The 12,638-nt window shown below is 46.9% G+C and overlaps 1 protein-coding gene across 3 annotated transcripts in view; it reads left to right on the top strand.

Annotated features, from left to right (window-relative positions):
- KIAA0040 (KIAA0040 ortholog) overlaps window positions 1-12,260 on the top strand; it is a 40,283-nt gene extending 28,023 nt beyond the window's left edge. For 2 of the 3 annotated variants that reach the window (XM_055084171.1, XM_024133713.2), the window contains one exon: window positions 8,707-12,260. In XM_055084171.1, the coding sequence (XP_054940146.1) occupies window positions 8,839-9,138 (300 nt within the window). In that variant the 5' untranslated portion in view covers window positions 8,707-8,838 and the 3' untranslated portion in view covers window positions 9,139-12,260. Of the gene's footprint in view, window positions 1-4,643; window positions 4,837-8,706 lie in introns of all 3 variants that reach the window. The other variant, XM_024133714.2, reaches the window with a different exon arrangement.
- Window positions 12,261-12,638: the final 378 nt, after the last annotated feature.

Raw genomic sequence — 12,638 nt, 5'->3', positions numbered from 1 at the left:
CATGACATTTTTTTTTTCTTAGATTCCATATATACGTGTTAGCATATGGTATTTGTTTTTCTCCTTCTGACTTACTTCATTGTGTATGACAGACTCCAGGTCCATCCACCTCACTACAAATAACTCAATTTCATTTCTTTTTATGGCTGAGTAATATTCCATTGTATATATGTGCTACATCTTCTTTAGCCATTCATCTGTTGATGGACACTTAGGTTGTTTCCATGTCCTGGCTATTGTAAACAGAGCTGCAATGAACATTTTGGTACATGACTCTTTTTGAATTATGGTTTGCTCAGGGTATATACCCAGTAGTGGGATTGCTGGGCTGTATGGCAGTTCTGTTTGTAGTTTTTTAAGGAACCTCCATACTGTTCTCCATAATGGCTGTATCAATTTACATTCCCACCAACAGTGCAAGAGGGTTCCTTTTTCTCCACACCCTCTCCAGCATTTGTTATTTGTAGATTTTTTGATGATGGCCATTCTGACTGGTGTGAGATGATATCTCATCATAGTTTTGATTTGCATTTCTCTAATGATTAATGATGTTGAGTATTCTTTCATGTGTTTGTTGGCAATCTGTATATCTTCTTTGGAGAAATGTCCATTTAGGTCTTCTGCCCATTTTTGGATTGGGTTGTTTGTTTTTTTGTTATTGAGCTGCTTAAATCTCAGTGGCTTCCCCCAACAAAGGTTTCATTCTCATTCATTCCACTGTTCACTGTGGTCAGCAAGGTGCTCTGCTAGCAATCATTCAGGAATATCTTCCATCTCTGCTGTCCCAGAGGCCCTGGAGTCCTCCCCTGGGCCCTTTGCATCTGGCCAGCCAGTGAGCAAGCAGAGAGAGAACATGGAGGCCCTTGGGGGGGATTTCAGGAGCCAGGCCCATGTTCCTTTGGCCAGAACTCAGTCACACAGCTCCAGAGGTGTCAGGGGGCTGAGAGGCATAGACTAGCCTGAGCCCAGGATGAGGACGTGGTGGGCATCTTGCCTAGTGCTGCCTCAGTAGTTACCTGTATGGACTTCTGTAGGGGAAACCTGGCAGGAGGGGTGCTGGGAGTCAGAAGACATTGGTTCTGGCCCTGAATCCACCAGTTGTCAACTGTGTGACCTCCAGCAAGTCACAGCTTATTTTGGTCCCAGATTCCTTATCAATAAAGTGAGGGAACCCAACCAGATGACCCATCTCTGGATTCTTCCAATTCAGAATGTCTACATGACAAAGCATCATTTTATTATTTTTAATAACCATGGTACCTTAATCATTTCTGTACTGATGACCTATTTGTGCTTTTGTTCAAAATTGCAACCATAATTATAACATTGATTCTGAGGGAAAATACTATCTATTTTCTTCTAATACTCAATATCTAGTTCCACACCATGTATGCATACTCTGGGGGGGAAAAAAAAGGATCCAATTTTGTATTTGGACTAGTTACTTGAAGCAATTAATTAAATTGGGGGAAATACAGACATCTATTTCATCATGCCTTTTTAAGTTAGGTTTTAAGTTATATGCGTAATATTCCACCAGCAGATTATTTTCTGTAATCTGACAATTTTTGTACAAAACAGTACTTACATCTATTAGAGGGCATCTGAGCATGCCAGGTTAGCAAGGTGAGAAACATCAAGAAAATATATATCCAGAGCAGCAGAGTTAATAACTGCTGACTGAGGTTCCACCCGTGCCCTAGCTGCCAGAGAGCCTTGGTTTCTGAAGTGTGTGATACTGTAACCACAGGGATTTTGCAAGGACTGCAGGGTGGTTTGGGGAGCTGGGACAAGGTTTGGGCAGGCAGAGTGGAGAGGCCTGGGGCTGAAAAAGATGTTTTAAACCCTCAGGAGAGATGGCGAGAGTCAGGTAGAGCCTGTTGGATGGGATTCCTATTTTAGGAATATACCAGAGTTGGAGACCAGAGAGGAGACTAGGGCTAGAAGAAGAAGAGCAGAGCACAGCCCAGAGACAGTCCTCATGTCCCTCCACCTGACAGCTCTCTCACCGCATCCGCTGGAGAACACCCAAGTCAGGCGCTTGTCCCACCCAACGCCACCACCCTCAGCCTCGTCCCAGTGCCATTTTCCCTGAACAACTGCAGTCGTCTCCTCCTGCTCCTGTCCTTGCCAATCTGTTCTCTCTCACCCCACTGACAGTGTTCTTTATGAAACACAGATCTATTCTGTCCCCTCCTTGCTTGAAATCCCATGGCCCTTACAGTACACACCAGCCATTGACATGGCTTAGCAGGCCCTGAAGGCGTAGGGGGCCACCTGCCTCGAGGGCTTCACATCACCCCACTGTCACCCCCACTCACTGCTGCTGCGTCCAGCCACACTGTCCTTTCAGGTCCTCTGCAGGAGAAGCAACAGGTCCAATTGTTCATCTGAAAAAAACACAATGAGCACATTATTTCCTGTGTTTCCAGACTTTGCGGGGTGGGGGGGGGACAATTTATCAGGTATTAACAATTGAACTCATTGCTTTAAATTTAGAGGCACTTCATCTGGAAAGGTATTGGAGAGTTGAAAGAAAACACATCATGCGTATTACTTGAAAGTGCTTTAGAGAAGTTTAGTCTATGTCCTCAAGAGTTTTCAGACACGCTGACCACATGTTTGCTGTTTTTGTCATTCAGATCTTAGTGAAGCCATCCCCACCCAGAGCCTGCCCTGGCTTCCCTGATGGGTATCACTCACTTTCACAGCATCCCGGGCTTCTCCTTCATAGCAACTATATACTTACACACCGGTCTGCGGGGTTCTTTGATGAGTGTTTGCTTCCCACACCAGACTTTGAGCAAAACAGGGACAAGGATTGAGCCTGCCTTCTCCTGGATACCCAGGACCCAACACAATTCCCAGCATGTACTAGGTGCCGCATAAGTAGTCCCTGAGAAGGAATGACTGAGCAGACTCTGTCCTGATTGTCATTTCCTTTTCACCTCTTAATCCCCTCCAGGACAGCTTGCTTACTCTTTCCCTTGCGCCGCTCCCATGCCCTTTACACAGAGTTTGACCACAGGACCCTTGATCACACTGTGCTTCTGCTATTTTTGTCTCTGCTCCTTACTAGACAGGGAGGAGCTCAGGATCTGAATGCACAGGGCCAGACACATAGTGGGTGTTCCGTGAATGTTTATTGCATTGAACTGTGACCTCCACGAGAGTAGCTCTGGCCCAGATGCCCTGACTACACAAGAGCAAGAAGTAACACCCAAGGAGGCTCCCTGCAGCAGGCCCTGGTGCTGCTGTGTATGAAAATAAACCTCTTTCCCACCTCTCCTCGCCCATGATCCATCCATCCTCTCACTCAGCACATGGCTTCTGAGCTTACAGAAAAGGGTCATCAGCTCAACCTGCTCATTCAGCAGTTTTTGAACCTGATAATTGCCCAGAAACACTTGGGTTGTTTGTTATAAACATAAATTCCTGGCCGTACCCTAGACCTACTGAATCAGGGTCTCCAGGAGTGTAACTCGGGAACCTGCATCCTTTAATCCCTTGGTGACACACTTGGTGACTCCCTTCCCTGGCCAGAAGGCCATCCTGCCATCACCTGAGATCTTTGGGTGAGGAGATAAAGCAAGCACAGTGATGACCACAACACAAGGTACGGGGTCAATGGAACATTTGAGGAAAGGCCCAAGGGAAGTTCTTTGCCCCCAAGTTACAAATATGAGGTGGCCCCACACACATACCCAGGAGTCTGCAGCTGCAGCAGAGGAATCTTCTAAGGCTCTGAGAGAAACCTGACCCTCCTGCTTCACCCCACCCCCTACAAGAAGGCCAAAGATTTAAACCATTTGGAAGTCACTCTGGAGAAGGTTTCAGGGATTTCAGTTGGGTGCCATCATGATCCTTACCATTAACATTTCTAGAAAGCATTTGCTATCCAACAGACACTATTCTTCAGCTTTACATGTATTATTTCACCTAATAGGCAGAAATTACAAGAGGCCGGTGCAAAGTAGAATGCCCTTCCCCCTTCTTGGGGAACTCCAGAAGCAACAGCAGTCTGAGGGCCAGCCCTAGACACAACTCTAGAGCAGCTCTTGGCTCTCAGGGATGGATCAGACATCCCTGTGGCAGGAGCCATCCCAGTACACTTCCAGGGGTTCCAAAGCCTGGAGGGAAGCTGGGGCCTGCAGAGGGCTAGGTGCTCTCCCCAGGTCTCACTTTATGAGCTCAACAGTCCTCCAGACACCATCAGCTGTTCCCCAAGCGACCCTTTTCCATTCCTGTTGCTGGATGCCAGAGTCTAGAATTACAGCCACAGAACTGCAGACCAGTTCTAAGCGGGGAGGTCACCTGTGAAGCCCTTTTCATTTGAATGGCGGGGGGTGGGGGGGGTGGTCCATGGTTCTCTGGCCATGAAGACTGGGCTACAGGTGAGGGATGGGGAAGAAGAGCTCAAGGCTAGAATTAGTCCACTGTTACGGGGAGATCACTCGCTATTTTATAGATTATGTTTTATAGTATTTTACAGTTTACGAAACGCATTAAACATATTGAGCTCTTAATCTTCACAACCTCATTACAAGGGAAGCTTATTAGCTTCATTTTGTAGCTGAAGTTCGGTAACTGGCCAGGGTCACAAGAGTTGACCCAGGGCTCAAACCCAGGTCTTCTGGTTCCAGGATCTGTGTTCTCCATCAACACCTCACATGCAGGCAGACAGACGCTTGTGGCAAGAAAGAATGGATGAATGACTCTCTCCCAGCTAGATACTACGAAGGATACAGAGATGAATACTGCTCACTTTCAAGAAAACTGAAAGGACCTTTTCCCCTCTTCTCCCTCCTCATAACCACTTCCATAACCACAATCAAGGTCGGTTAGCATCTACTGTTGGTTTTACAAGAATAGATGAATTGTTTTTCAAACAGTGTGGGTGATAGTTGAGAGCCAACCAAAGGATGGGGTCTCCCGAGAGCATTTCTAAGGCTCAAAGTGTGGCTCCTTTTGCAAAAATGTTCATAGAAGCTCTAACTTTTAATTCATACCACCAAGGAGATATTTGATTGTTTCCTGGAAATGCTAATAATGCAAAGCTCATAAATACTAATGAAACACTATAGATGAGCAGAGCTCAGCAAGTAACGTGGGGGGCCTAGAAGAGAATTCATAGATTAGAAAATATAAAGAATACCTTTTAATTGAATTTTCCCCAGACAGGGTTCCCAACTGTTAATGAATACTCTCTTTGGCTGTATGGAGAGTGGACTCAAATAAGTACCTTTAGGAATCCAGAAGTGAATTATTGACTTAGCTTTAGCTTGAAAAGAAATCTGTTTGTTCACAGGCTATTTTAGGTGCCATGGGATGGATGAGTTTGAGACAAAGGTTGGGGTGGGTGGGAGGGCCTGGAACATTGAAATAAAGACACAATTCAAATGCATGCTTTTATTTCATCCAACTTAGCATCCTAAGTTGGAATTTGCTTCTTCTATTTGCCTTTTGGCATGATCCCTCAATGATAATAAGATCCCTGGAATGTACAAGGCTCCATGATACCAGAAACCTTATCTTTGTCGTTCATTCCTGAATCCTCAATACCTAACACAGTGTGTGGCACATATTAGGTGCTCAATAAATGTCTGCTAAATGGATGAAACATCTTCTCTTAAAACACCTACCAGAGGTTTTCAGATTCTGTTATCTTTTCCTGAAGGGCAGCTCTGATCACAACATCCTCCTGTTATAAAGCCCCCCAAATAAATACACCCTATGAAGGTCCTCTCTACCTTGGCCACAGCCTACAGTCCTTCCCTCTCCCACCCTGAGCTCCAGGTTCACCAGAAGTCCCCTCGTTCTCCTGCTGATGTTCTAGAAGTTTCACTGCCTGGAATCTTTGAACATCCTTCTCACACATTTTTCTGTCAAGATCCTACTCATCTCTTAAGATGCTCTATTCTCAAGTGGCTCTACTTTTACGAAACTGCCCTAATATTCTCCAAGGGCTTGACGCCCTTCTTCTCTCTCCCTGGCTGAACCCAAGAGTGGGCTCTGATTCACATATGCTCCCCACAGAGACCAGCACGACCCCTGGCACAGCAAAGTTTGTCAGCAAGTGTTGTTTGCTGCTGTCTAACTGAATCACAGAAATGCAGTGCAAGGAGCATCTGGTCCTCGAAAGTGTACATGCAGGGTCAGGTTAGAGAAAAGCACCTCACAACAGAGCAGAAAAATCCCTCTGGATGGGCCAAAGAATACTGGGCCATATAAGGTTGAGGTCAAAGCAAAGGTTACAGCAAAGGGAGAAGGAGAACCCAGAGGAGAGGCCAGTGGTGTGAGAAGGAGGAAGCAGCGAAGTGGCCCTGCTGAGGGGCTATGGGGAGACCAAGGGTGGCTTTCCTCTATAAAAAGCCTGTATGTGTGATGGTCTGTGGGCAGGTCTGTGGCGTGACATGTTCCCAGATACTCAGAGGGGCTCAGGCAAAGCCTCCAGCAAGGAGACATAACTTCTCAGGATGCTCTTCTTTGTTGCATGTTGAACTTAAGTTCAGGTGCCATATGCTTTCTAAAAACCTCCCCTTGGGTGACACTGGATTTTTCCTGTATGTATCTTCATGCATTTGTGAGGTGTCTGACAATGGGAAATAAATCTCTTTGTAGTCTTCTTCTGCAACAGACGGGGATAAATGTTTCAGTCAACCTGAGGGATAGCAAAGGATTGTAAGATTCTATAAATTCTGGGCTACTTGCCAGAAATGGGTTAATTCCACACGAAAGAACAGGAGGCCCAGAGCAACACCTGTGAATGGCTCACCGCGTGGGGATCAGGAGCCAAACCTCCCAGAATCCAGAAGGCCAGCTCTACCACACCCTCACTGTGTGACCTGTGCCTCCGCCTCTTGCAGGATGAGGGGAGTAACTGCACCTCTTTCATAAGGTTGTGATGAAGACTAAATGAGTCGATAGGTGCAAAGTGCCTAGAACAGTGCCTGGCATATAATAAGTGCCAGCTTACAGCATGATGTCAGGCTCCGTGGGCCAAATGGCACAGGTACCAATTTATACAATTGCATAAACTGTATAAATAATGTTATGAGGGGATAGGTCCACATGCCTGCAGGATGGAGATCCTGGGTGTGCCTGGATGTATACATGGGCACTGGGTACGTAGGACACTTATAGAGTGTGTTATCCAAGGAATTAGACCCCCAAGGACAACCGCTGGGACACCACGTGTAACACACCACCCAGGTGTGTAACACACCACCGAGGTGTGTAACACACACATTCATGCTCCAGTGCAGGACAACCCAATGAAGCCCAGACTTCAAAATGATTCTGGACCCAGGTCCCCCAGTGCTTCCCTCCATTCACAACACACCATCCCAATGCTCACTTAAAAGATAATTTACATGAAGGTGATTTAGAAAAGTATCAAATAAAATACAAATATAAAGTCATCATCCTTAGTTTTTCTGCTCGCCCAGCAGCCTCAGGAGAGTGCTGGACCCATTGTTCAGAGGTCTGGGTGTTCATCACAGCTCTGTGTGTCCTCAAACATGTCACCTCAACACTATGGGCCTCAGATTCTGCATCTTTAAGTGAGAGAGCTGGTCAGGATGATTTATAAGGTCTACAGCCTGGGCAATGTCTTTTTTATTTTCCTGAGCAATGTCTTATGCCAAGAGGTCTCTTCAATTTCTTTGAATTATCCCTGTCCTCCAAGTCTTGTTTAGACCCGAGAACCTGTGGATTCCAGAACTGAAGGCACCTCTAAGACCTTATACTTGAGAGCTGAGGCCTGAGATATATGTAGAGAGTTGGAGAAGGTGCCACAGGAAGAGGGGCCACTCTGGACAAGCAACCAGAACAGTCCCGGCTGTAAGATGAGCTCAGAATAGGAGTAGAGAGACATCCAGGGAACCTCATCCCTGTTTCCAAGCACCATCACTGATCAGCCTGCAAAACTCTTTCCCCTGCAAAGAAAGGGAACAGGCAGGGAAGGAGACTTGGGAATCTTTGGCTGGGGGACAGAAAGCAGAGACAAGGGTAATGAGGGAGAGGAAGGCAGAAACAGAGAGAACTGGTTTCCCATCCAAAGCACGATGAGTCCTTGCCAGGCACAGGAGTGGGGTATAAGGAGAGGGGAGACACGGAGCAGGGGAGAGAGCATGAAGGCACAGCAAGGAAGGCAGGAGTGAGGCAGGATGAGGACTGATGACCTCCTAGCCTGGGGAGGTCCAAGTCCCCTACGACAGCCAGCAAGACTTGGACATTCTATCTTGCGCTTAAGCTTTAATTAGTGTTGAAAATAGCAAGTTCATAGAAGGTCAGATATGGAGCTGTCCTGTGGGGAGTATGTATTCAACACCTATCAGGTGAGCTGCAGTGGAGAACTGCTCCTGTAGAGGGTCCAGGGAGCCAACCCCTTAACCAGAACACTGTGAATACACACACTGATTTATTTATCTGACAATTGCAGAGCACTTACTATGTGCCAGGTCTGATAAGCTATTAATTTTTATATCCTAAGCCCCATACAGTTGTACATAGCAAGAATTAGTTAATACTTAATTGACTAATTGCATGCGTTTATCTTGTTTATAGAGTCTCAATACAATTTCAGTGAACTCTGGAAACCTTTGATTTCCTTCCATTTCCTAAGCCTAAAATCAATGATGTTATTAAAAATTACAGACCATTCCCATTGAGTATCTCTTAAATTATCTGTTTTTCTCTCTTTAGGTGCTATCCGTGGCATGCCCAAACCCAAATCTGGTAGAGGAATAAGTTACAAGTGGGCAATTCTGCAACCTGTCATGCCCAGGCCTTGCTGGTGAGCTGAGAGGCTCCTCTGGTCCCATCTAGCCTAGCACCATGGAGAAAATCAGCGCCTTCTTTAGCGCCATCTGGGACACCATCTCAGCCAAACACCAAGAGGGCCTCTTCAACAGCATCTGTCTAGGCATCCTCCTGGGGCTGCCCCTACTGGTGACCATCTCCCTCCTGTTCATCTGTTGCCACTGCTGCTGGAGCCAGGCAGGCAAAAGTGGCCAACAGCCAGAACGAAACAAGGGGAAGAAGAAGAAGAAAAAGAAGAAGGCTGAAGAAGACCTCTGGATCTCCGCTCAGCCCAAGCTTCTCCAGATGGAAAAGAGGCCATCACTGCCCGTCTAGTTAGACAGGAGGCAGAAGTGTCCTCCCCTGGGGGCTCAGCTGACTTCCAACCACACACAGGGTAGGGAGCAGAAATCCCTGAAGTGATGAACTCACATCCACAGAGGAGCTACTCAACCAAGGAGCAAACCTCAGACTGAGTATCCCCATGGAGGGCACTCCCAGGGAACACATGGACAAGTCTTGGGTGCTGTCTCAGCATCTATGTGTCCAATAGCAATGCTCTTTACTACAGACTCAGGCATGCCTTCCACCCACCTCTGGCACATTCCATATGCAAAAGCACAAGGAACATTTATCCATACATCTTGACATATCTCCCAAATGCACACATGCACACACACACACACACACACACACACACACACACACACAAATTGAGGCCACAGGTACCTGGGCAAGTATATACTGTTCATCAAATGGTCACTGAATGTCTACTTTGTACAAGGCACTAAACAAGGCAGCACATTATCTGCTCTTGGAAAAACATCTCATAGGAAAGCCTGGCAGACCCGGGCACACGTGCACAATTACATAACCAGACAAGAGGCCTACGTGCTGTCAATGCCATACACCACTCAGGTTAGAGATGTATGCTCTTCTGTTCCCATCCCTACATAGCCTTTTACTGGGGATCTTCATATTAGGACATTCCAGCAACCTGGTACAGTCCCCGTTCCTGTATATTGATACAGACACACCAAGTTCCTGTGCTTCTGACCTCTCACCTGGGAGGAAAAGTTTAAAGTGTGATGGATCAAAATTCATCGAAAGCTATTGTATTGCAAATCATGACAAGGTCCTCAACACCACTGATGGGTGTTTAATGTAGTCCAAGACCTCTCTTTGAGATGCTACCCTCAGAACCACTCAGCAAGGCTCCCTTCTCCAAGCGAGGACAAACGGCTCCTGGTAGTGACCGCTAGGAGGCTATGGAGACCAGGTGTACGCCATCCACTTCAGTGGACTACCGCTGTGTACCTGTGCAATATATGTTTCACAGATGGGAAGGGGATGCTACCCCTGAGCTAGTGATCCCCTATGAAACCAAAGGTTTTCAGCAGGGAAGGAATTAAGACAATCACAGGTACAGTCTCACAGAAGGCACACTGGAAACAATTTCATAAGGTTGTCATGGATGCATGGTATGTTGCAGATGGGATGCAGAAGTTACAGAGTTTAAATGAAAGTAGGACGAAGCTATACAGAGGTTGATCAATATTTATCTTGAAGCTCAGGCAAGTGCCTTTTGCACACAGTCGGTACTCACAACTGTCTGTGGATGCTGTCGGATATGTGATGATGTTAAGGGTAAACTTGTAATACCTTCCCAATTCCCCCAAGTGACCTTCTCTTCTAAGTGAGCCCACTAATGGCTGCAACAGATGGAAGTTGGGTATTGAATTCTGCAGGAGGGGGGTGCATGCAGGACCAAGGGTCGGGTTGATAAGTGTGCCCTGAGAGCCATGAGGACATGTAAGCTAGGTCCGCCGTTAGTTGAGGAGAGTGTCTTCCCACTGGGCTGAGGTTGGGGGGCCGAATTAATCCACTCATAGGGTGAACTAGTTGGTATTTTGATTGTATTGTGACCATATCACAAAGATGGATAATTTCCAACTTGGGAGCAGGTTGGGCTTGAAAAGTTATTTGCAAATCTGCTGCGTAGCTCTCTTGAAATACTTTCCCAAGGAAGCTCTTCTAAATGGTGGTGAAATTGCAATTTAATTAACAATGTAGCTAAACTATGATATTTATAGAAGCAAAAGCTAAATTCTGAAAGATTGTGTTCATGGAAAAATGTACTCTGTTTGTTCACTTGGGCTAGCTGGTACTCAACTGCCCTCCAGGTAAAGTCCAGGTCTAGTCCTATGGAGGGGAGGTGTCTGGTAGCGACTGCTGCACCAAGGTCTTCTGACAGATGACCCCGTGAAGCATAATTCAGGCCTGCTTATATTTTAAAACCAGTCATGTTCACCCTCTCACCCTAAGTGGCCTTAAATACCCTGGGCACGCAGGCTCCTCATGCATAAACCTCTTTGACCAGAGAAAGAAGCACCCTCTGATGCTCTGTCCCCTTGTCATATGGAGACTTGTTGTGGAGCATCTGGCTGTCCCCTTCACATCCCAGGATGACTTGTCTTCTCCCCACACAACATGCATGTGACTCCCCACATACCCCGCTGCCCAGCAGGGTGAGTTGTTCTTTCAGTCTCCAACTCTCAGCCCCCGTAAAACAGATAACTTGAGGGAGACGTGGAGGCTGATGGCCGAGACTGGTGTCAGATATAATCTAGGAGAGAGGATGTCCGGGATCAGGGACCGCACAAGTACCATGGTTGCCTTGACAACCGGCTGCTAGTCTGAATTAAGAGAGCAGTCGGTGGTCATTGCCATGACAAGGCCTCTGTCTCCAGGGGCAGTGCCCCACTGTCCCCTCACAGAACGGACCTGCTCTACGTCCAGGTATGAAACACCCAGAAACACACTTCTCAGTTGCTTCTGTACCCAGGTTTGGAGACCCAAACCCTGAAAGAGGCTTATCTTTTTCCCACCCAACCTCCCCGAAAACCTTCACTGGAGTACCCAGAATAGTGCCGGAGTGTGATACGCCCGCAAATTTTTGTGGAATACGTGGGCGCGTGAAAGGAGCTCAAAGCAATCATTGGAGTCCACTACCTTTCCTTCCCACTTCATTCTCATCTTTCTCTCCCCTGTTTTCTTCTCTCATTCCCCTCCTCTCTGGGCACCACCCTGGCTCCATTCCTCTGTCCCTCTCCATTTTTACTCCTTCCCAGCCTCTGTCCCAGAACTGCCACTGGCAGCCAGGGGTGCCTCAGGACTGAGCCTGCTTGGTCCATCTTGGGGAGGTTAAGCTAACAGAGGGCAAAAAGGATGCCAAAGAAGAGGCCTCCTAAACCAGCCCAGTCTGGGGGAGGAGCCCCCAGGCCCAGGACTTCTGAATGGTCAGAAGAGGTCTTTCTCCCCCTGCTTAATGGATTCGCTTTGGGTTTCTTGGGGGGAGGGGAAGATGTAGAAAAAAGGGCAGTTACCTCTTCAGGAAGAATACAAATGGTCCAAGTTGTATAGTATTTGTCAGTATTTTTTTTTTCTGGAAAATTCAAACACACCAAGAGAAGAACTTATTTAAATAAAATACTTTGAAAATGAAAAGCCATGCCTGTCTCCCTTACTTATGGAATCAGATAGTTATTTTCTTGACATTGGAGATTACCGTCTCCCAGACATCACTCAGAATGATGGATGCAATGACTTCCTCTGGGACACCAAACGCCCAGCCATCCCCAGGCATTGCCTTCCCCGGCAGAGTCAGAGGTCCAAGGACCAGGGATGAACTCTCGCACCACTACCTGCAGTGCAGACACCTCGAAGACTAGGCACCCTCAGACGTGCCAGGTGCAGAAAAACACACTGATGTTCCTTGGCAACACTTAGAGAATGTTCCCATCAATGAGGTCAATCAATGTCCTCTTAAAGGAAAA

Source organism: Physeter macrocephalus, chromosome 4, assembly GCF_002837175.3.
Source record: "Physeter macrocephalus isolate SW-GA chromosome 4, ASM283717v5, whole genome shotgun sequence".
In the NCBI taxonomy this organism is placed as follows: Eukaryota; Metazoa; Chordata; class Mammalia; order Artiodactyla; family Physeteridae; genus Physeter; species Physeter macrocephalus.
This window is presented reverse-complemented; position numbering and strand designations above follow the sequence as displayed.